Source organism: Alligator mississippiensis, chromosome 1 (genome assembly GCF_030867095.1).
Source record: "Alligator mississippiensis isolate rAllMis1 chromosome 1, rAllMis1, whole genome shotgun sequence".
Taxonomy (NCBI): domain Eukaryota; kingdom Metazoa; phylum Chordata; order Crocodylia; family Alligatoridae; genus Alligator; species Alligator mississippiensis.
The window spans coordinates 177,272,268-177,295,609 of record NC_081824.1 but is presented as its reverse complement, the minus strand read 5'-3'; the positions used below and the strand labels follow the sequence as shown (position 1 = coordinate 177,295,609).

Genomic DNA, 23,342 nt, shown 5'->3' with positions numbered 1-23,342 from the left:
TATGATAGGAGCAGAAAAGGTGGGGGAGTAGTAGGGGGCTGGTGAGGGAACAGGTTGGGAGGGGAAGGACAGCACATTTGGAAAATCCACAAAACAAAACCCCCAAAAAGTTAGCAAAGTTAAGGTATGGGAATTGTGGTGTCTGTTGGGGCTTCAGGACCGAGAAGGGTAGAGTTACAGAGAAACTGCAGAAGGTTGGATTAGGTCAGAATGAAGGATAGGAACAGGGACAGAGGAAGAGGAGAGGGATAACTGGATAATGGTTTTAAATTGACTCTAAACATGCCACTGAAGATTTCCATGCTTACTGTTTCTCAAGAAAAACTCACCCCAAGCCATGAGGTTTCTTTTATAATTCACATGTGATCCCAAGTTATGATGACTTTTCAGAGCAAATTTTGCTCTGGGTTTTCCCTTTCCAACACTATGTGGGCTAATTTTGATCTCTTTTACCACAGCTAACTCTGCTAGCAGAAATAATCCTCACTTCACACCAAGGTGAGTCACCTTCTTGTCAATCACCTTGCTTGTACTTACTAGATCTGTTTGCATTTCCCCAACAAAGGAAGCAGTTTTATCACATATTTCTCTTTCAGCTCACATTGAACCAATGTGAGTCTATGCAACTCTTTAGCATGCTGCAGGCTGTAAAGAATCACTTGCTGGTCATCTTGCCCTAGGTTGTTCCCCAGGAAGACCATTTCCTTGACATCTTCCAAGGCATTTCGGACAAACTCCTCATCCTGTATCTCAAACAAACAGTGCAACAGTTCCAGAAGGAAATGACTCTGACCATCCTGTCCTTGGCAAAAAAGAAATGATTTCTTAGTCCACTTCAGCAGCTCCCCCATTGGGATGCCTGTACCAGTGACTGTGTAGTACTTTTTCAGAGGCTTTAATGAACTGTCATTGTTCAGTCCAAAGAGAAAGCGAATGGTTAAGCTCAAATGGCTTTTCTTTTCTATGAAGGCTTCTTTCAAGAGCTCAAAAGCTGCCTCCTTGTTTGAGAAGGTGAACAAGGCAGCAAACAGCTCCTGTATGGTCAAATGTACAAAACTATAGACAGTTTCCACAATAATGTCTCCTTTTAGCAGTTGTGTAAGAAAAGTTGATGTATCTTTGGACATTTCCAAGTTATACTTCTTCAACGTGCTTTCCTCAAACAGCACTTCTTGGTCTTTCATACCACTGTAGGCCAGCAATCCAAGGTTATGGAAAAGATGTGTATTTGTCTGTGGGCGACCATGGGATTGCAATAGTACAGTCACAAAATGAGTAAATACTTGGGTGGTGGTGCTCACCTTCTGAACAAGGTCTTCAATAGAACTCAGATGGAGGCACAAGCTTGTACAGACAATCCAGCAAATAAGGGGAACAAAACACATAGTGAACACCACATCATTGTCTTGGATGTAACTGTAAGCAAGGGCTGCTTTTTCTTCATCTCTGAAGAATTTTTTGAAGTATTCCTCTCTCTCTTCTTCCAAGAAGCCCATAATCTCTGCCCAGCGGTCAGCTTTCAGATGGGTCTCCAGCATTTCTAAAGCTGAGGGTCTTGTTGTGACAAGCAGACATACTTCTGAAAGGCTTCTCCAGCTGAGGAGGCTTTCTACCACAGCTGCCGCTGTTGAGTGAGGTGTGTCCAGATCACAGGATAAACTTTTATTTTCATTATCTTTGGGAGACCTGAGTTCATCAAAGCCATCAATAATGAACAGGACTTTATCTGGGCAAGATAAAATTTCCTTTATCTCTGGTTTTGGATATTTCCAGTTTTGTAAAATTAATTCAGCAAGGCTCAGTGTTTCTGTTCTTTGATTTAGCTCCCTACAGCTCCAATGAAAAATATAATCAAATTTCCCTTGGTAAAGTTTTCCACATGCCCAGTCATACATAATTTTGCAAACTGTGGAGGTCTTGCCAATCCCTGCAACTCCTTGCAAGATCACTTTTTTGGTACTTGTGCCATCTGCTAATGTGTCAAAAAGGTGTTCCACGGTAATGTGGGAGTCCTCATCATTTCTTGGCTTCTTCATGATCTCAGTGTGTCTCTTGCCTCTGGACAGCAGCTCGTGTTCTTTATCTTGTGTCTGATGGTATTTTTTTACTATAAAGAGCTTTGTGTAGCGGTCTTCCAAAGACACCCACTCTCCTGGTTTAGAGTTATAATCCTTTAGTTTTCTAAATTGTTCCTTAATGGAAGCTATATAGTTTCCCCTGTGGTCTGGAAGAGACAACAAAAGTTCATCAACTTTCTAATCTATTTTAAGAATCCTTAAATGTGCCAATTCAACTTGGGCAACCAGTATTTTAGAAAACATTTTAAGAGCTAGCTTGGATGTGACTCCAAGTTCCCACACTATTCAGAGGTCTTCCCAAATTAGATTCTGGTTTCTACCTAGACAAAGTATACTGTGGAAATATCTACCACATCTAAATCCACTAGACCCTCTTAGAGGAGTGTTAATTGTTCCCACTGAACCTCTTCACTAAAAGGTAAAGTTTCACTCTAGGCAGAATTATGCCCTGAACATTTTAGTGGATGCAGGACTTTCCATCTACTTTATTGTGAAGGAACTTGCTCCGTATTTTATGTCAGTTTGCTGTTACTCATTAAAACAAAAATATGTTTTTAAAAATACCAGTTCTCACTCACATAGGGCACATCTACCTGAGACGCTATGTCACCGTAGTGACGAGTTACAGGAACGTAGCGTCTAAAAATAACTGTGTCACCAGGGCCGTGCAGTATCAGTGGGTACTGCACAGTCATTTGGTACTTGCTTTAGCTAAAGCAAGTACTAAATGACTGAGCAGTACCCAATGCACAGTCCCGGGCATGTATAGACGTGCCCATACAGTTTTAAATATGAAAAAATACATATGACAACAGGGCAGTGACTTACCAACATTTGGGACCTTTGCAGACATGACTCTGGTGTTCCACACTGCTTTGTGTCTTGGTTCCTGGAGGATGTCTGTTTGATATGACAGGACAAGATATATATCATGTCTAGGGTGTCTCTAGAGAGACATGCAGAGCTCAGGCTCAGATCTTCAGCTGTGTTTAAAGTATGCTCAGTACAATTCAGCAGGACAGGTTCAAGGTGGGCTTCAGGAATTGCTTGTATGCTCAGAAGCCCTAAACACCCCTATTTATTGGCAGCCAAAAGGGAGCTACTCTATACAGTAAGTGGGTTCAAATGCCACCCTTCATCACCGTGAACAGTGAGCATTGACTTAGGTGACTTAAATCCATCATGTATGCTGCATTCTCTCTCTCGTCCTCTCTCCAAGAAGAAAATCATGAGCCCAATGGAATTATATCATTTTATTTTATTTACGGTTTTGTTTCTTGGGGATTTGTTTGTTTTTGCTTTAATACCCACACTGCTGTGTGCTTATATGGGAGAAGGCAACACTCTGTGTCATGGAAAGGGTTGACTTGTACTAGAGTGATCTCCCATGGTTTTAAGGCTACTTTGCACCAGCACAGTGCAGTGTGAAGCAGCTGCACTATGACACAGAATCTAGCCCAGGCTATTGCTCTCTCTCTCTTCATAGGAAATAATACTGGAGATAGATATTATCAACACCCACCTTCAGCTGATGCTTTTCTTAACCAGTCAGCAAGCATCTTATTATTGATATCATCCAGCACATTGATCGCCACCTCCACAGCATACTCCTCTTGGTAGTATTCAATCAGCAGAATGACCAACTGTACTACATCAGCTTTCTCCAGATGTCCCTTGGGGATGTTTTTATAACCTTCCCTCAAGTCCATATAATTGAGTTTAAATTTAAATTTCTTTATCTCTTCCTCTAACAGCTCCTCCAAGACATGCAGCAGGAGGTCGTGCTTTGTTTTCCCCATTGCACCTAATGCAAGTCAGTAGCCTTCAAGAATATAAAGGATTAAACAAAAACCAAAAAACAACCTGTAGAATGCCGTCCTAGAAACTGAGGAAGTTTAGAAACATCCTGATGGGTCACGTTCAAAGCAAGCACGCATGGACCGGCACAGATGAACTGACCATTTGGGGAGTTCCTTGGATGAATTATAGCTTCACAGCTCTGTTGACTTCACTGGAGCTATAACAGTTTACATTAAGCTGGAGGTCTGGCTCTTCAGTGCTAGGAGAAGTATTCAAATGTGAGTAACTCAGAAACATAAAATGCTTTCATCAAAAAGGGTATTTGAAAGCAAGAACAGACTGCGCTGGGATACATACCCTGTTTGGTAAATAATCTGTTACTCTGCTTGCCTTCCTGCCTGCTACACAAGTAATACCTCTATTTAAAACTGAATATTGATTCCAGTCAGCCACATAGAGGTCATTTAAGTGAACTGGCTGGTGGGGGAATCTCAGCTAGAGAAGAGGGTAATTAAGGACTATGGAAGAAATGAGGCAGGGGGACCATGTCCACAGAGTGGAGGTATGTCCACCACACTATTTGTTTGCACTGTAGTATCCTGGCTTGTGCAACTTCTCTGCTCTTCCCACCCCCATCCCCGATGGAAACCCTTTTCAGCTTTTCAATTAATTTCATAAGTGAACTATGGCATCCACAAATTCCTGCTGCTTATGTGTGTCTCAGTAAAAGGTACAAAGAATCACAGTGTTTGTGTCTAATTATTTTTTACCCAATTCTGCAAACCCATCAAAGCGATTCTGAGCTGCATGCAATGAGACCCTCCAGAGAGGTTGCTTCTTACATACGATATATTTCCCTAGGGGTGATTTATCTACAGAGTCGTCAATGCAGTAGCAAGTATCTAAAGTATCACCTATGGGCTAGGGGTGTGCGAAGTGGGCTCTATTCAATACAGATTTGGATTTAGCCTGAATCAGGGACAGTAATTCAATTTGTTGATTCAGATCAGTGTCCCTGATTTGATTTGGCAGAATCCGAATCTGAAGATTTGATGCTAAGTCAGAGAATCAGTGATTCAGACATAGGTACAGCTTTAAATATTTTTTCTACATCAGTATCAGTGCTGCTATTGAACGCTGCAATGCTGGGGCGGATGGAGTGTCCCACAGGAGTGCGGGGGGGCCCTCCACGTGCTCAGCAGCAAACCTGGAAGTGGACTGGGCATACTTCTGGTCCACTTCCGGGTCTGCTGGGGAGCATGCTGGGGGCCCCCCACACCCCTCCAGCTTGGCAGTCGGCCATGGGGAGACCTGAGGTGCCCCCCCAGACCCAGAAGGCACCAGTTGCCAAGCCGAGGTGGGGGGTGGCGGTGCAGGGGCACCCCTCTGCACGCTCCCTGGTGGACCCAGAAGTGGACCAGAAGTGCTGCTGGTCCACTTCTGGGTCTGCTGCCGAGTGCACTAGGGAGCCCCCCACACTCCTGTGGGATGCTCCATGCCCCCAGCATCGCAGTATTCACGACCTGCCTGCTACCTAGAGGTATGTAGAAAAAATATTTATAGCTATGTCTATGTCCAAATCACCAAATCTTTCCAAATCTCTCCAAATAAATTTGGAGGATTCTGATTCGATTCAGGGAGATTAAAGGGTCCTCTGATTCATTTCAGGTTCAGAGATTCGGCCACCGAGTTGGGCCGAATCTCCACTGAATCGAATCAGGGACCGAAGCTTCACTCAGTCCTTCTAAGGAACAAACAGATCAGTCACCCATGAGACAGGTCTCTAAAGGAGTAAATAAAAGACAATGGGAAACCTGAACACTTTGAAGTGTGTAACAACTAACTGGCAGGTCCAGTAGCCTGTCTGCTGTTCCTATGAAACCTTGTACTGCTCCCAATTAGTTGTTCTCTTGGACTGCGGAGCAGAAAGCCAGAAAACATAATACATGGAAAATCTGAACAGCTTTGAGGCTCAACCATGCGTTATTCAACATGCAATGCAAAGAAACAGGAAGCCTAGGAACACCACAAAAGAAAGGGAGCAAAATCATGACCCAACCAGGAGGCTATTAGATTTGCTGTGCTCCAGCCTATGAGGTGAGGGGGCAGAAGTCCAGCCCAACAAAGACTGCTCTATAGGCCAAACCAATTCATTGAACCAGGTTCAGCTGGTTCTTATTCTATTTACCCTTTGGTCATGTCTCCTTTTGGCAGTGTGATTTCATTGTTAGAGCACGTACCTGAGAATCAGGACTACTGGATTTACAGTTAAGACTGTTACTAGCTTACACCTGTGAGCTGGGAACATCAGCTACACTCTATGTAAAATGGGGATACTCATACTTACCTTGCTGTGTAGAGGGCTTTGAAATCTTTGGATGCAAAGCTTCTATATAAGTGCTATGAATTATTACTATTTATAGCAGCAGTGTCTGTCAAACCTGGCAGTATAGGATATATCAAGCTCAGTAGGGAGAGGGACTGGTACCTCTTACAATCTTTTAAAGTGATTCTTCTTTAGGTAGTATACCCCTAAATCACAAGATGCTTCAGTCTGTCTGAGGACTCAGATGAGGCTCAGATATCTACAAGAAATTATAGCATTTATGCTGTGTAGGCTAAGTCACCCCCTTAAAAATCTAACTACAATAAAAAAAAAAATCTACAGCTGCAACAGGCCAGTACACACACTCAGAAGAGACTGTCTAGGTGCATCTAAGAAACAGGCTCATGGCCATCACCAAATAGTGGGATTCTGGGATGCCCAGTTGGCAGCCAGCAACCTCACCCAGCCCTTCTAGTGACTGCCGCAGGTTCCCCTTGAGAAGGGGGTCTCCTTGTGCAGAGGATGAGCCTTGCAAACATATCATTAACTATATACAGGATTTAATTATATACAATATAAATTACAAATAACCAAGTAGGTTTAACTCAACCTACTACCTACTCAACCAAGTAGGTTTAAAGAGAACACACAATACACACCCAGAACCCTGGTAATGACAGTCACAACATATAACCTTTTCTTTGAACACCCCGAACTCAAAAGGAGAATAATAATCACAGATATATAACAAGGCACCAACATATTTAGCCAACTGACTTACAGATTTATAGGCTTGCCCATTAGATTTAAACATCTAATTAATAACTTTTATACACAAGGATGAATATGATGGCTCTCTGCACACTTAGCAGCCTGGGGCAATGCCTTGAGAGGACTGGTGATTTCTGTGTTGGAAACAAATAGAAAAGGGGGAGACAGTCTCCTTTTACTCCTACTGTTATGATAGAGTGGTAACTCTACTGAAGTCAATGGGTAACACCATGTAAAACACGGGTGGGCAAAATGTGGCCCACCAGGCCATCCTATCTGGCCCGCAGGGACCCTAAAAATTTAGAAAATTAATATTTATCTGCCCCTGGCTGCCTGTCATACAGCCCTCAATGGTTTGCCAAAACTCAGTAAGCGGCCCTCCACCCAAAATAATTGCCCACCCCGATGTAAAACCAGTGCAAGCACGGGGAACTTCAGGCCTAGAGTGTTCCAAAGATTAAGAAAAAGGGATAGTTCACTGACTTTCTGACCATTTCTAAAAAAAAGAATTTAAAAAATTCTTAATTTTACAGTTTGCAGATAGGATCATATGGTTCTCTCTCTTTTAGGTTTTATATAAGGATCTCACTAAAAACAGGTCTCGTATATGCCGAAAAGAGATCTTAATTCAGAGGAAATAAAAGGGTAGAAGTCTTAGAGAGGGTTATTTTGCTTCCCATGGCTTGTTTTTCAGCAGCTGAGCTCTTTCCTAGTACTCACCTCTGGAAAAGCATGCAGAGTATGTGAGATTGTAAGCAGTATAAGTACTAGTGCATGTAGAAAAAGTTGCCAGCTGCCTTCCATTATAGAACTGTTTTAGTTGCTTATTCCTTTCTCAAAAGTTAACCATTTGGGTTGAAGATTTCTATGCTGGGTGTCTGCTTCAAGCTGTTTTGGGTTTGGAAATTTCAGCAATTCAGTATTGGTAAGAATGAGATTAGGGGAATCCATAATGTTACTATAATGTTATCCATAATGTTGTGCCCATATCATAGAATCATAGAAAATTAGGGGTGGAAGGGACCTCAGGAGGTCATCTAATCCAACCTCCTGCTAAAAGCAGGACCATCCACAACTGGATCATCCCACCCAAAGTTTTGACTACCCAGGTCTTAAAAACCTCCAAGGATGGAGATTTTACCACCTCTCTGGATAACCTGTTCCAGTGCTTCATTATCCTCCTCGTGAGAAAGTTCTTCCTAATCCTATCTAACCCAAACTTCCCTTGCTGCAACTTGAGAGCATTGTCCTGTCATCTGCCACCACTGAAAACAGTCCAGCTCCATCCTCTTTGGGACTACCCTTCAGGTAGCTGAAGGCTTGTTATTAAATTGCCCCCCAGTCTTTTCTCCAGACTAAATAAGCCCAGTTCCCTCAGCCTCTCCTCATCAGTCATGTCCCCAGGCCCCCTCACCATTTTCGTTGCCTTCCGCTGGACTCGCTCCAATTTGTCCATATCCTTTCTGTAATGGGGGGCCCAAAACTGGACACAGTAAAAAAAAAAAGATTTTATATATATATATATATATATATATATATATATATATACACACACACATTCTTAAAAGCATTTTGCTAATAAGTTCTAGCACTTCCATGTTTTGAAGCAAAAGAGTCTTTGCTGCCAGAGTTTCATAGATTCATAGATGTTAGGGTTAGAAGGGACCTCAATAGATCATCGAGTCTGACCCCTTGCATAGGCAGGAAAGAGTGCTGGGTCTAGATGACCCCAGCTAGATGCATATCTAACCTCCTCTTGAAGACCCCCAGGGTAGGGAAGAGCACCACCTCCCTTGGGAGCCCATTCCAGACCTTGGCTACTCTAACTGTGAAGAAGTTCTTCCTAATGTCCAGTCTAAATCTGCTCTCTGCTAGCTTGTGGCCATTATTTCTTGTAACCCCCAGGGGCGCCTTGGTGAGTAAAACCTCACCAATTCCCTTCTGTGCCCCCATGATGAACTTTTAGGCAGTCACAAGGTCGCCTCTCAACCTTCTCTTGCGGAGGCTGAAGAGGTCCAGGTGCCCCAGTCTCATAGGGCTTGGCCTGCAAGCCCTTAACCATACGTGGGGCCTTTCTCTGGACCCTCTCCAGGTTATCCACATCCCTCTTGAAGTGCGGCGCCCAAAACTGCACACAGTATTCCAACTGCGGTCTGACCAGCGCCCAATAGAGGGGAAGCATCACCTCCTTGGATCTGTTCGTCATGCATCTGCTGATGCACGATAAAGTGCCATTAGCTTTTCTGATGTCTTCGTCACACTGCCAACTCATGTTCATCTTGGAGTCCACTAGGACTCCAACATCCCTTTCCGCTTCCATGCCTCCAAGCAGGTCATTCCCTAGGCAGTAGGTATGCTGGACATTTTTCCTCCCTAGGTGCAGCACTTTGCATTTCTCCTTGTTGAATTGCATTCTGTTGTTTTCCACCCATATGTCCAACCTGCCCAGGTCTGCCTGTAGCTGTTCCCTGCCCTCCGGCATGTCCACTTCTCCCCAGAGTTTTGTGTCATCCGCAAACTTGGACAGAGTACACTTCACTCCCTCATCCAAGTCGCTGATGAAGACATTGAAGAGTATCGGTCCAAGGACCGAGCCCTGTGGGACCCCACTGCCCACACCCTTCCAGGTTGATACCGACCCATCACCCATGACTCTCTGGGTGCGACCCTCTAGCCAATTCGCCACCCACCGGACTGTGTAGTCATCCAAGTCACAGTCTCTTAACTTGTTCACCAGTATGGGGTGGGATACTGTATCGAAGGCCTTCCTGAAGTCTAAGTAGACAACGTCAACCCCTCCTCCTGCGTCCAGGCGTTTCGTAACCTGGTCATAAAAAGAGACTACATTAGTCAGGCACGATCTACCTGCTATGAACCAATGCTGGTTTCCCCTCAGCATAATTTGTCCTGCCGGGCTCTCGCAAATGTGAGCCTTGATAATTTTTTCAAAGACTTTGCCAAGGATGGAGGTGAGACTGACTGGCCTATAGTTGCCTGGGTCCTCCTTCCTCCCCTTCTTGAAAATGGGGACCACATTGGCCCTTTTCCATTCCTCTGGGACCTGGCCTGTGCGCCATGAGTGTTTAAATACTCGGCTGCGCAGTGACGTCAGCCAGTGCCTTCAGCACCCTTAGATGGAGCTCATCCAGGCCTGCCGACTTAAAGGCATCCAGTTCCTCCAAGTGCCTCTGCACCATCTCAGGGTCTACACATGGTAGTCTGGTGCCTTGCTGCTGCCTCTCTACAACCCCAGTGAGAGCCTTGTCGTGCCCCTCACTTAGGAACACTGAGGCAAAGAACTTGTTGAGGAGTTCAGCCTTGTCCCCCCTGTCCGTCACCAATTGCTTCTGCCCATTTAGTAGAGGTCCTATTCCTCCCTGGGCCTTCCTTTTACTCCCTATATATCTAAAAAACAATTTTTTGTTATCCTTTACTTGGGTTGCCATCCTCAGCTCCATGGTAGATTTGGCCCGTCTAACTGCCTCCCTACAAACACGAGCAGAGGAGGTATACTCCTCTTTAGTAATCTCTCCCCGTTTCCACATTTTATATGCCCCCCTTTTAGCCCGTAGGCTGCTCTGGATTTCTCTGGTTAGCCAAGGAAGCCTCTGGGCCCCTTTCCCCCTTTTTCCCTGCATCGGGATCGTCTCCCTCTGTGCCCAAAGGATCATTTCCTTAAGGCACAGCCACCCTTCCTGGGCTCCCATCGCTTCAAAACTCTTACTCTGAGTTGTACTTTTAGCAGCTGCTGTTTAAAAGATGTCCCAGTTTGGCCCAGGTATAAACCTCTTATAAAAAGAAACCTAAATTGCACATGCTCAGTAGAGATCTGTTACCATATTATTTTTCAGCCATGTTCTTGAAAGAATCCATTTACACTGGGCATGCCCCAACCGTTGACAGCAAGAAAGTGCCAAACAGAAGGCCCATGCATTATCCTTCAGTACAAATGAGCTTGCAGGCTTCCCTGCAGTTTCCCCAGCAGTAGGGGCATCTCTGTTATGGGCATCACTGTTTCCTGTGTTCTTAAGGATCCCCTGGCAGGTGTCTAAGCAGCATGGAAGAGGAGAAGATAAAAGCCCGACTCAACAGCAGTAAGGTGAGAAAAGGTGGTTGAAATGGAGAGGAAGAGAGAAAGCAGACAGGGCAGAAGATGGGGGAAAGGAGCAGAAGGAGAAAGAATACAGGTATAAGCGATAGGGAAATTGGCAGCAGGTGGGGGACAGGGGGTTGAAAGAAGAAAGGAGAAAAAGGCATGAACATTGAGGATATGAACAGAAAGTGACAGAAGAGACTACAGAAAATAGGGCAGGGGCAAAAGGGTCTGCGGCCACTAGAGAACGCTCCCCACAGAGCCTGGACTGGAACTCAGGAATCCGGGGTCTCAGGGTTCCCCTTGCTGGCAGCATACAGCTGCAAGTGTTACTAACAAAGTGCATGCCCCAGCATCCCCTAGCAACAGCTTCAAAGAGAGAATAATAGCCTTTTATTGTTACATGGTTGCTCCAACTGTTCAAGTGGGAAAGGACTGCACATGTCCATCAAGTGCTCAGTCTAGCTGATGACCCAGGAGGATGTCCCACAATTCCATTTTTGCTTTTCCAATTATTAAGATTTCATAACATTTCAGAAATTGCACAAAACACCCTTTATTAGATGGAAAATATTAAACAAAAACCTCTTACTTTCATGCCTTAGGCAGGTTTGGCAGCTTGCCAAATCCCTAAAAGTCCTGAAGCTTGATGCCCGTTACTACTAAATCATCATCAGCAGCAGCAGCAGCAGCAACAGCAGCAGCAGATGCTGCCCTGAACACACATATGAGCTGTTAGGGCGGTGGTAACAGGAGGAGGCAGAGAGAACTGGACTAGTCCCTACAGCTCCTTTGCTGGCCCTACCAATCCAACACACAGGTCATGAGGTTCCCAGCCCCACTGGTGCACAACAGTGGTCAGGAGTCCACCCTGCTGTGGTGGGGGGGAAAAGATGAGAGCATGCCAGGCTGAACTCCCTCTGCTCCCCCCTACTCAGGTTTAGTATAAGGCTCCTCCAGCTTCCCATCATTCCTCTTCCTTTTGGGGGCACTGTAGCATGAGATTTTAAGTCATGCTAAGGTTTCGAGCAAGACTAGACCCAAGACAGAAGCAGGATGCTATAGATTAAATGCTAAACTGGCAATTGCAGGAATTTCTGTGCACCTTCTGTTTTAAAATCTATATATGGTAAAAATATAAACTTTGATAGAAAACTGGTGCTAGTAACGGAGAAGCTGCAAAAGCAAAAGCATAAAAAGAGGAAGCAGGTATGCGTGGGTGTATGAGCATACTGTGAACCTGGGGTGAGAGACGCTGCTGCTGTGTTGGCTGCCTCTGGAACTTGGGTCAGAAGACACCTAGGCACATCACGCACCCAGAGAGGGATCCAAGGATTGGCGCCCCCAAAGACCGCTGCTGAGCAGCTTTCATTTTGCCTGCCAGGTTGGATTACAGAGAGGAAATCTGTATGTCTGCCTGGGGATTATGAATAAAGATTGCCTGATACCAAATCGAACAAGTGGCCATGTCAATCCTGAGATGCCCTGGTAAAGAATTGTACTGGCAACAATTGGCGAGCTCAGCAGGAGGACAGGGACCAAATGATGGTATCACACAAGGGGTTTTGCCAATGGGCTAAGTAATCTCCAGAGGCCGGGGGATGAGGATCACAACTTGGTACCCAGCTACCCCTTTTTTCATTCCTGGATTGGGATGATAGGGAAGCTATATCGGGCTTGGGCAAGCTGTTTAACAACCATGACAAGTTCTAGTACTACATCAGCCTCTGAAAATAAGATGCCTATTGTATTGCAACAGTTTGTAGAGGAGCTGAAGATTGAATTCAAGGGACCTTGGTAGATGACAAAGTTTGTGGGTCATGCATGAGTAAACTTTTGTAAATCCTGGGAGTTGTTAGCAATGGCAATCAAACCAAATCCATCCAAAAAGGATAAGGTAAAAGAGTTATTTCAAGTTTTGTTTCAGGTTAGTCAGGCTTTACATAAGGAAGTTGGTTGGCTGCAAGCAGCCATGGAGGAGAAAGAGTTAAAAGTAGTGAGCCTTGCAAAAGAGTTAGAGAACTGGAAAACAAAACACTCAAGTTGTAACCACCCAGAATTTAAGCTGAATTAGTTCTTCTCAGGAGATAAAAGAGAAAAGGAGCTAAGGAAAATATAGGAGCAAGCATCTATGGTGCTGATTAGTTGTGGAAGAGACAACTCATTCAGGAGTTCAGGTTGCCATCAGGTAGAACAGGCAGAGATATGGGTGCCCTTTGCCTCAGATCAGTTAAAAGCAGTCAATAAGGCACTGGAGCTGCTTGAGCAGGAAGCAGCTACTGCTTGGCTGAGGGCAGTAAATCTGCAGAGAGAAGGAAACCACTATACTATGGGCGATTTGATTAAATTGTGTCAAAAATGTATAAACCCAAAAGATTCTGCAGCAGTTCCCCCTGAAGTAAAGAGTAGGTCAGTGCTCTTTACTTTCCATTATCAGTTTCCCTAACACAACCCAGTAAGTTAGCATTATATGTCACATTTAAATACTAAAGGGAAAGTGAAGTCAGGCTTTTATTTCCTCCTCCTCCATGCTTCTTCCCCAGAAGCCCAAAAAATGGTCTGTCTCATGAGAAGAGACAGCAGCCACAGAAGATTATGCAGGGAACTAAAAATAGGCTAAAATAGGGGCAAAAAGCTATAAAGAGTAACCAGGAGGGGAATCAAGCTCTCCTTTGGAAAAAGTTAACTTGTCTGGCACCCCCAGTTCAACCCTTGTTGTCATTGGCATTATACTTATTATTAAGTATAATAGCTGAACTGTTTTTGTGCAGGTCAAAATTTGACACAACTGGGTGGGGGGGGGCAAGGCAAACAATGTTAATTAATATGGGTGCCTCATTTGTAAGTAATGAATTGTAAGTAATGAAAATTGTAAGTAATTGTAACTTGTAATTAATTGTAAGTAATATACAATAATGTAAAATAAAATAAAGAAAGAAAATAAATAATGTAAAGTAATGTAAAATTGTAAGTAATGAAAAGAACAAAATACTCGATTTAAGTAATGAAAAGGAAAAAAAAGAAACCTGGATAAATGTGGTTTGCATAAATGAATTTGGTTATCTTATACCAAGCTGATAAGGTAATTCAGTTTAATAAAAAGGGCTTGTCAGACATTTGAAATTAAGATTCCCCAGAGCTTGGGGCAGGTGAAATGGGTGAACCACATTTTACAAACAGCTAAGCTAACAAGGCAGAGATTGGAACGTAAAATTGCCTTGGATTCTCACAGGTCTGTGAAAACAAAGCAGTTGCCCATGAAATTACTCCTCGCTAAATCATGACTGGCAGGAAAAATGCAGATGCCTGAGTTTAAGAGGTAAAATGTAATCAGATGGACAGACATTATGGGCCACATGAAAAGCTTGTCAAATGAAAAGTTGATGACCTGGTCATGTACCAGGCTTACTAACCCTGCTCCCAAACAATCAAAAACAACCAAACAAACCCATGCATTGTGTTTTATCAGAGCTGGACCTGTCAGAATGGCAAATAAGGCCAGTTCTACTGTATGTCAAATTAAAATACAGCCAAAGGGAAAGGAAATCCAATTAAAATGGGTCCATGCATCACAATCCATCCTATCATTTTATGATTGGAGTAAGAGTGACAAAAAGTGAAATTATTAAAGAGCTAGCTTAAATTAAAGGCTACCAATAACTTCCCCATTAAAGGGGTGGGGGAGGGGAGGCTTTTTGTTTTATGTTTCTTTATAGGAAGGCGGATGAACCACGAGACCTCATTACCACCAACAGAATCACCAGCATCTTCCTCATCTAAGCCACGGCTTTACTACTACAACAAAGATTGTCTTGTCTGTTTTGTGTTGTCTTGTTGGTTGGCTTATTTTAGCTGTTAAGAGTTTGAATGCATATGAATATCATGTGGATGTAATAGAAATTGTTGGGGATACACCATCTGAAAATTCAGCTTGTCTGTGGATCCCAGACCAGGACACTTCTGTCCAACTCGGATTGGAAGGATAGCCTAATCCTTGGAGGAAAAAGTGGCAGTTTATATGAGAATTTCAGGTTAAAGGCACTGTTTGTTTTGTAAAATGGCATTTACTGGGTGGTAATGTGTGCAATCTTCTTTATATGCCTGGTGCAATATATTTATCACTTCCCAGGGAGTCCCATTAGTATTTATATGTGACATATAACGCTAATTTACTGGGTTGTGTTAAGGAAACTGATTATGGACCTGGGTGTAGTACTTGTGTGGGCAGCAGCATCAATTAAAAGTTGAACCTGCCTCTCATGATTTAAGTGACTGAAAAATTTACTGGGTACAATTTGGCTAAATACCGGAGGAAAACCCCACTGTTGGTGCATACTCCATCTGGGAAGGTGCATAAATTCTATAGCAAGCATCAAAGAAAAGATGTAAAAATGGTCAGATGTGAATTGTAACTATTCTCAAAGCCCTGTGCACCAAGTCAGCCTTTTGAGGTTTTAATGTGTTTGATAAAAGTGATTTAAAAGATGTGCAGCTAGGAATACCACCAGATCTGAGGGTCGGTACCCCCAAAGACCACTGTTGAGCAGCTTTCATTTTGCCTGCCAGGTTGTATTAGGGTGACTGCCCATCCCTAATTGGGCAGGACAGTCCTGGAATGGGCTGTCCTCAAGTCCCGGTCCCGGGCTGCATGACTCTGGGACAGCATTTGTCCTGGATTCTCAGTGTCATGCAGGGATCTGTGGGAAATGGGAGGTTTCCCCTTGCAGGCTAAAGGCGTTCTAGCCTGCAATAGGCTGCTTGGGGCTGCAGGAGCAGGATGCAGGGGGCACCGTGTGCACGTGTGTGCCTGCACACATGCACATGGCTGGGAATACAGCTGGGCAGGGTGGAGAGCAGCTCCCTTAAGGTAAGTCTATGGGGAAGAGCGAACATGGGGTGGGGGGGGGCAGATTGAGGCCCCAGTGGTGAGGGAGGGAGTGGGGCAGGGACTGGGGGCGGTGCCCTGCCAGGGTGGTGCATGGAGCAGGAAAGAGTCACAGGCAGCTCATCCAGGAGGTGTGGGGCATGGGAAGGGGGTCAGCTCCTAACTACTGGGTGCATGCCCTGAGGGGAGCATGGGGAGCACATGCTACCCCAGATTTGTGTGCAGGGCAGGGGTGGATGTGGGCTGCCCGCTGCAGACTTAGGGCTGCCTCCCTCACCCCTGGGAGCCCTGCACTGCCATGGGAAGGCACCCCCTGCTTGACCAGAAGCAGCAGGAGCAGCAGCAGCAGCATGGAATTGTGCTTCCCACTGCTACCAGGTCCTAGCTGGCCCTGTAACCTAAGTGGTACCTGTGCTACAGTACTTAAAAAGACATGGTTTGAATGCCATGCATGAAAGTGAACAGTTATAGATGCATAAGGAAATTGGTTCTTACATTTGTCCTCTATAAAGATTCCTAGGAAATCAAGTATCAAAACTACAATAAAAATTATTACCACTATGAAGTCAAGCACTAAGTAAGGAAATGGCAGTATTAAGGTTCTCCCTGTTAGATGAATCCAGGCCCTTGGTGTATATGCATTGTGATGCAGTCTTTCGTTACATGATCACATCCTATTTTTTCCAAAGGACCCCCAAGTCATTCCATACATAGGATGGATGCACAAAGGGGCAAAATTAAGCTTGTACAATCAACCATGAATGTCACTTTCTCTAACTTTCAGGTGTTTGACTTTGGAACCTAAATACTCAACTTTTAATGATTTTGGATTTTAAAGAAATCACATTCAGGATCTTTCTCCAATGAGTTCAGATTTATTGATTATCATTAAATTAATCCCTTTATATGATGGGGACATAGAATAGACAACTCAAGAGGTGCCTTCTGGTTTCAAATGATTCATCCAGCCTACCTCAGTACCAACTCAGAAGTACCTTCCCAACATTTCCAAGTGCAGGACTGGGTCTAGCACCAGGCCACTTTGATGAGGCAATGCTAACTTGTAAGGAATTAATTTATTTTGTCCATTAATTTGTTCATCATGTTTTTTTCATTTCCTCCCTAGAGCAAATGTGACCAGGAATAGGAAGGTTGTGGGTTGCCTCAGAGAAGCCAAATCAGTAGGGCTGTGCGAAGCTTTGGGTGTTGATTAGATTTGGCCCAATTCAGTGTTGTTTTTTTCTTAAAGGGCCAGAGTTGGTGTGGGCGGGGCATCCATGGGGGAGGGGGGGCTAGGACAGTGGGGGAGGGGTCAAGGGGCTCGTGCAGAGCCCCCCACACAGTGTGGGGCAGTGGGGATTGCTCCCTGCCGTGCAGCAGCCAGTGAGTCAGGGTTTTTTTTTTTCCAAAGAGCCAGGAGCTAGGACAGGCAGGGCAGCCATTGCCAGGGCTGGGAGAGCAGGCGGAGAATGGGGCCCGTGTGATTTGGAGATTCGTCAGCGGCCAAATCTCCGAATCAGATTCGGCCGAATTGATTTGGGACACGATTTGAATCACTGAATTGAATCACTGTCCCCCAAATCAGCTGAATCCGAAGCGAATACTAGCCGCTTTGCACAGGCCTACAGATCAGCACAGTTCTGTCAAGCAATGCAGGATGACTGCACTCCATGAGAGCCACCGCTCAGCAATATGTAGCTCTCCAAAGCAGGGCTGGGGAGAAGAGCCTAGCAGTCACTGCTCCTACTACTGCTCTGGCTGCTATTGCAGCTAGAGGCTCCAGGCTCCTCATCTCAGCCTTAACTTTTGCTTCCTGCTCTGGTCCTGGAGTGGGGGTGGGGGGTGGAGTGGTATGGTGGAGCCCATGGCATCAGGGGAACCCAGGAGCAGTGTAGTCAGGAAGCTGAAGGGTGGAGGGGTGCAGAAGGTGATGTGGGGGGCATATGACAGCTCCCAGCCCACATGGTATGTGTCCTCCACTTATAAGTTGGACAGCCCTGGTTTATATCACTCAAATATGTATCTGTGGCTCACAGGCTGTAGATGAGTCCAAAACAAAATCCCAGATCCAAATACTGTGAAACTCTTGAGAGATTCAGATCCATATCTGAATGCCAAGTTAGACCTTAGTTTCTATCCTGGACAGAATCAAACTCCAGATCTGAATATCCCACCCCTTCTTTGCTTTGCAGAGGTTTGGGCGTGTGGCTTAACTTTACTAAGTCAAGCCCTTCACTGAGTTTTACCTTTTCTTAGCCAACAAACATACTGATACTGTTACATTCTGGGGAAAATAAGAACAAAGGAAATAACTGCACATTTAGCAGCATAATTCACGCTACAGCTTGGGAATCCCACCCCCTAGTCATCTCAATATGTAGAGGCCAGAAACTGTTTTCCATTTTCTCTTCCGGGTTGAAGGCAGATTCTAACCAGAACTGGAAACAATCAAGCTGTGTCTTCTAAAGTCGTAAGTCCCTTAAGCTTATGAAAGGACAGCATATTCTTAAGATCTCATAAATAGCTCCTATTCAGTTTCATTCTAAACTTGTTTCTGCACAAACTACACAGAAATAGTTGCAGTCATACCTGTGAGATTTCTCCAGAACCTGGTGCCTTTCAAATTGTACGGAGCAGATTCACAGTGTCCACTTTGTCCCATAGGCCCAAGAGCCCTCTGTCAGCCTGTCTGGATTTGAAAGTAAAGCCTTTTAAATGCATTTTTTCTCTCTCTGCAGATGGGCGTTTGCCTTCGTCTTTCACTTCAGTTTCATTTTCAACATATTCCCCCTCTGCTGGATGGATTCTGCCATTTCATTGGTACCCGTCAGTCAAATTCCAGGAAGACCAATTTCTTTATTTCATTTGTATTACAAAATAAAGAGAGCTTATTAGAACTTGTCAGTGCTTTTAAACAATTCCATAAAGCACAAGCCAAACAATAATGATATAACAATAAAGCTGCCCACTCCTTTCCCATTTAGCAGAACAGGGTTTGGATAAGTTTTACAGTATGCTCTGGTTGCCAACAGAAGTTAACCAATTCGGACAAAGCAGAGGAGTGAAGTCTGAAATTCAGGAACATGGGTACAAGTGCTTTGCCAGAAGTTAACTCTTGCTCACAGTCTTTACTCTTCATATAGGCAAGAGAATCACAAAACATCTATCTAAAGCACTAATGTTGTTTTAATGGGATCCAAGCTCTTCAACCTTCAATTTAAGGCATGGGTGGGGGTGGGGGAATTGGACTAGCATCTTTCACAAAACGCTGTTTAGAAAAATAGGGAATAGGAGAAGTGATTACATAAACATAGTGCCGTACCTAAACTCCTGGTGGTCCCAGGTGAACTTTTAGTATCGGGCCCCCCTTTGCCAGAGATAATGATTTTTTTGTTGCAAAAGTCTTTATCGCATCTATGGTGTCAATGTCTTTAAATAGTTTGTTCTCAATTGGTAACATTCCCAGTCCCACACATGCACAATATTAAAACTTTTTTTTGAATTTGTATTTTTTTTTCCACATTTTCAGGCCCCCTTTCTGTCCAGGCCCTGGGTGACTGCCCAGTTCACCCATGCCTGTGTCCAGGTCTGCATAAAGAGCATCCTACTCCTAAAGCATCCTTACGCAGAAGTTTGGGAGGGAGAAGAGGATGTTGTCAGTTAGTGAGCAGCTCTACTGCCATTTCAGAAGACAGTTTGGGCCACCAGCAATCCTCTTCATAAATAGGATAAGGATGGAGAGCAGGGCTGGAACATGGTTTTCCCTTGATGTTCCCTATGCCACAGGGCAGGAGAAAGGATTGAGACAGTAAGATATGAGCTGGTCCCCACACCAATTGTGAAGGCTAGACCCCTATGCAATCCTACAAGTGGCAAAGTCCCCTTGAAATGACCAAATGTGACTTGCATGCTCATAACTAAATACAGCATCTGAAAGTTGATGGGGTAAGGGAAGGACTCAAAGCATTGTTTACATGTTACCGCAGTAAGGCAGCTGTGAAAGCTGCTCACTGAATAAACAAAATGTATTTTCCCTTGTCAGAAATTTCTTTCAACTATTAAAATATGCACAAGCAGGAACATGCTGCACAATTCGTCCCACCTCTCTGACTTTCCAGGCTGCTGTTGCAAAGCCATGGGAGAGCTCTTCCTTTCTAGGTTATCCTTCAGGTCAGGACCAGCACTTACCCAGTCAGATTCCTCCTCTTCTTCCCTGGTAGGGGTGCCCTAAACAACTCCAGCTTAAATGATTTATCAGCTATTTAACCCTTGCTGAGATTGTTTAAAAGAATGGGTTATTTTGTCCTATGCAGACAGTCCCATTTGCTGTGACCCTCCCAGGAACCAGACGCATTGTATAACTTTACTGTATAGTAGAGGCTTGCTTGTTCTACAGGTCTTCATTCTGGTTTGAATCTGCTTCAAAAAAGTCAGAATTCAAAGTGATATAGAAGCAGATGCACAAAACCCTCAAAGGATATATATAAGCTAAAGCAATACTGACAAAAGACAAATCAGCAACCAGCTCCAGGCTGCTGAGCAGCTTCTGTGAAATGACTGCAGTCTTAGCCCTGTTTCCACTGAACAGCTATTATCAGGCCAATGCCACCAGGAAAGCTGAAGCAAACAGGCACAGCAAAAGAACTAATCTCTTCCTCTCTGTAGTTTCCTTGCAGTTTCCTTGCTGAAACTTTTTTTTTTGGGGGGGGGGGAGGGGTGGGGTGGGGGGGGGGACAGCTTGCAGATGCAATGGCACCAGCCAGCTGCTGAGTTTCAAGCTATTGAGCACATGCAGTTCACATCCGAGTAAAAGCTGTTATGCTAAGTCACAGCAACAGAAAAATGTCTACTACATTAGTGGCCTAAAATGACATCCAACATCAAACTGGACAAGACTGCAGTACACAAGCCATCTGGCTGACATCATCTCAGTTCACATTTACTAGATAAGGGACAACCAGCTGCTCATAGGTTTGCAACTAGCGAGGTAGGTTAGAGTTCAGGTAAGAATCCTTTCTTGAAGGAGAAGTGAGGGACAGGATTATAGCTAGGAGCAGTTCTGCAAACTGTACAGTATCTGCACTGATTCTTGCTCAAGAAGTCAGCTGTACATGGACTTTTTCCTTCCTGTTTTACTATGTTTGTTTTCAATGCTTAGATTGAGGAACAAGCCACTGGATTGCACATCATTTGTGGGGTAAACTGGAAAAAAATCCTGTTTTGAATGCCCACTGAAAAGATTGAATTCAAATGTTAGCACCGTCACTCACTACAGCACAGCATGCTGTTTTTCTAACCCTCCTGGACAAGGCCGTGTTTTGCCAAAGACAGAAGGCTTGTCTACACATGCATTTATGCCATCTTAAATTTACTGTGCAGTAAATTACTGTGCAGTAAATGGGAATAGGCCAGCATCTACACATGCAGGCATTAAAGTGCATTAATGCTGTGTGTGGACTGGCTTGGGACTAAAGTTAGTCCGAAGTCAGTCCACACACAGTGTTACTGTGCAGTAAGGTGTATAGTGGCGTACAGCAAGGCATACAGTAACTCATTGGGCATAAATTTGGTACCCGCTTGATGCAGGTATCAAATTTACACTCAAGTCGGTGTAAATCACCATATTTACTATGCAGTACAGGTGTGCATGTGTAGACATGCACCTGTATTACACAATAATTTAAGTTACTGAGCAGTAAATGTGCACATGGAGACATGCCCAGTATGTAGCAATTCAAATAGAGTTACAGCGATGTTTTAGAATAGTGATTATCAGCCAGGGTACAGCAGCACCCTGGGCTGCCTTGAGATCCTTTCAAGGGTGACACAGGGTTCCATGCAACAATAGCACTGTTAGGTGCACAAACATGATTTACAAGATAAACTCAAAGATTTCAAATAGGAACCAGTGTTAAAAATGCTCTGCCCTGGTATGGTCTTTCTGAGTTCATTGCAACAGATAAATGGTCTCTTATTTTTCTGCAGTCAAAAAATCAAGTAAAAACAAAGAGGGGTTTCTGAGAGGTTACCTTGAGTTTGAAATTGTTGAGAACTACTATTTTAAGGGTATAGGTTTACAGCAAAATGAAATGCAGATTGTAGCATGTACTAGCTAAAAAAATTCAGCTAACACGGATAATGAGCACAGAAGACATAACAGCGTGGGCTTCAATACATGCTAGCATCCAGAGTACAAGCCATTTGCTAACAAGCATGAGTTAAGGTTCCCAATCACATATCTTTTTGCTCTGTGGGCACAACCTGGGTTTTAAATGTTAACATCTAGAGTAATATATTGTATTAAATCTGTGGCAAACTATTGCCTTTATTAATAGCCTAGATACTGTACAGTGAGACTGTACACAAACTCCGCATGCCAAAGAAAAAATACTAACTCTTGACCCTTACTCACTGGTGGAATTCTCTGTAGAAATGTTCTTATGCACATGAATGTCACCATCATGAGGAGGAAGAGCCAACATTGAAGAAACAAAAATACTCCCTCAAGACTGATGTACGCAAGATGTACGCTTTTTCTAATTCTATCTAGCTAAATGCATGAAGCAGTTTGCTGACACTGGGCGGGGTGTGGTGTATGTAAGATAAGAGATTGCTTGCTGAGAAAAGATGCCACGTAGGCAAGTACGGGCATGTTCTGTGGCTAAGGTAATGTGCGCATGGGCTAAAAGAAGCAACCAATAGTAACTGCACAGCGTGTTGGGTGAGAGAAAACTATATAAGGCTAACGCCAACTAGGTTGGGTGGGTGCTTGCTTTGCGAACAATCGCCAAGTACCCCCTTTCTGCGCAGACTTGGAATAATAAAGATTAAGTTGGATCCTCCACCCCTGTGTGTTTGTTGGCAAAAGCGCACCGGGCACAAACTCACCGTCTTTGCAGACAACAATACTATCACAGCACTATTGAAGTAGAAGACGTAACATGTAGAGTCAAAGAGTAAATCAAAATACATGGAATACAATTTTAATCCTGCTTGAGACTTGAAGACTCTTAAGCTAGGGACAGAAGTTTCACATAAACTGGTTTAAGTGATCAGAAACTGGTTTAAACCTAAAACACAAGTTCAGTGCATATAAACCAGTTTCAAAATGGCTGAAACTAGTTTAAGATAAACCTGGTTGAATGTAGTATCAGACTTAACTGATTTGGGTCAAACCAGGTTATGAAACTTCAGTCCCAGATCCCTTCCTAGTTCAAGTTAAATCACAGTCCCCCAGCATGCTTTCTGGCCCTGGGCTAGGCTGTGCTGTCTGCTCCAGCAGAGAAGGAGGTGGGGTGTGGTGAAGGGGAAGAGAAGTGACAGCCCTCCCCCCCTCCCAGGCAAACCCTGGCTGGGGTCTGGGGCCAGGGGTTAAACCCTCCTTCCCTG

General features: G+C 44.2%; 1 protein-coding gene across 4 annotated transcripts in view; it reads right to left on the bottom strand.

The window, feature by feature from the left end:
- LOC102569186 (NACHT, LRR and PYD domains-containing protein 3) overlaps nucleotides 1-18,734 on the bottom strand; it is a 30,566-nt gene extending 11,832 nt beyond the window's left edge. For 2 of the 4 annotated variants that reach the window (XM_014598178.2, XM_019483085.2), the window contains exons 1-4: nucleotides 18,543-18,629; nucleotides 3,601-4,137; nucleotides 2,907-2,978; nucleotides 538-2,224 (exon numbers count right to left, since the gene is read on the bottom strand). In XM_014598178.2, the coding sequence (XP_014453664.1) occupies nucleotides 538-2,224; nucleotides 2,907-2,978; nucleotides 3,601-3,877 (2,036 nt within the window). In that variant the 5' untranslated portion in view covers nucleotides 3,878-4,137; nucleotides 18,543-18,629. Of the gene's footprint in view, nucleotides 1-537; nucleotides 2,225-2,906; nucleotides 2,979-3,600; nucleotides 4,138-18,542 lie in introns of all 4 variants that reach the window. The other 2 variants (XM_019483086.2, XM_019483087.2) reach the window with 2 other exon arrangements.
- Between the last annotated feature and the right edge of the window lie 4,608 nt (nucleotides 18,735-23,342).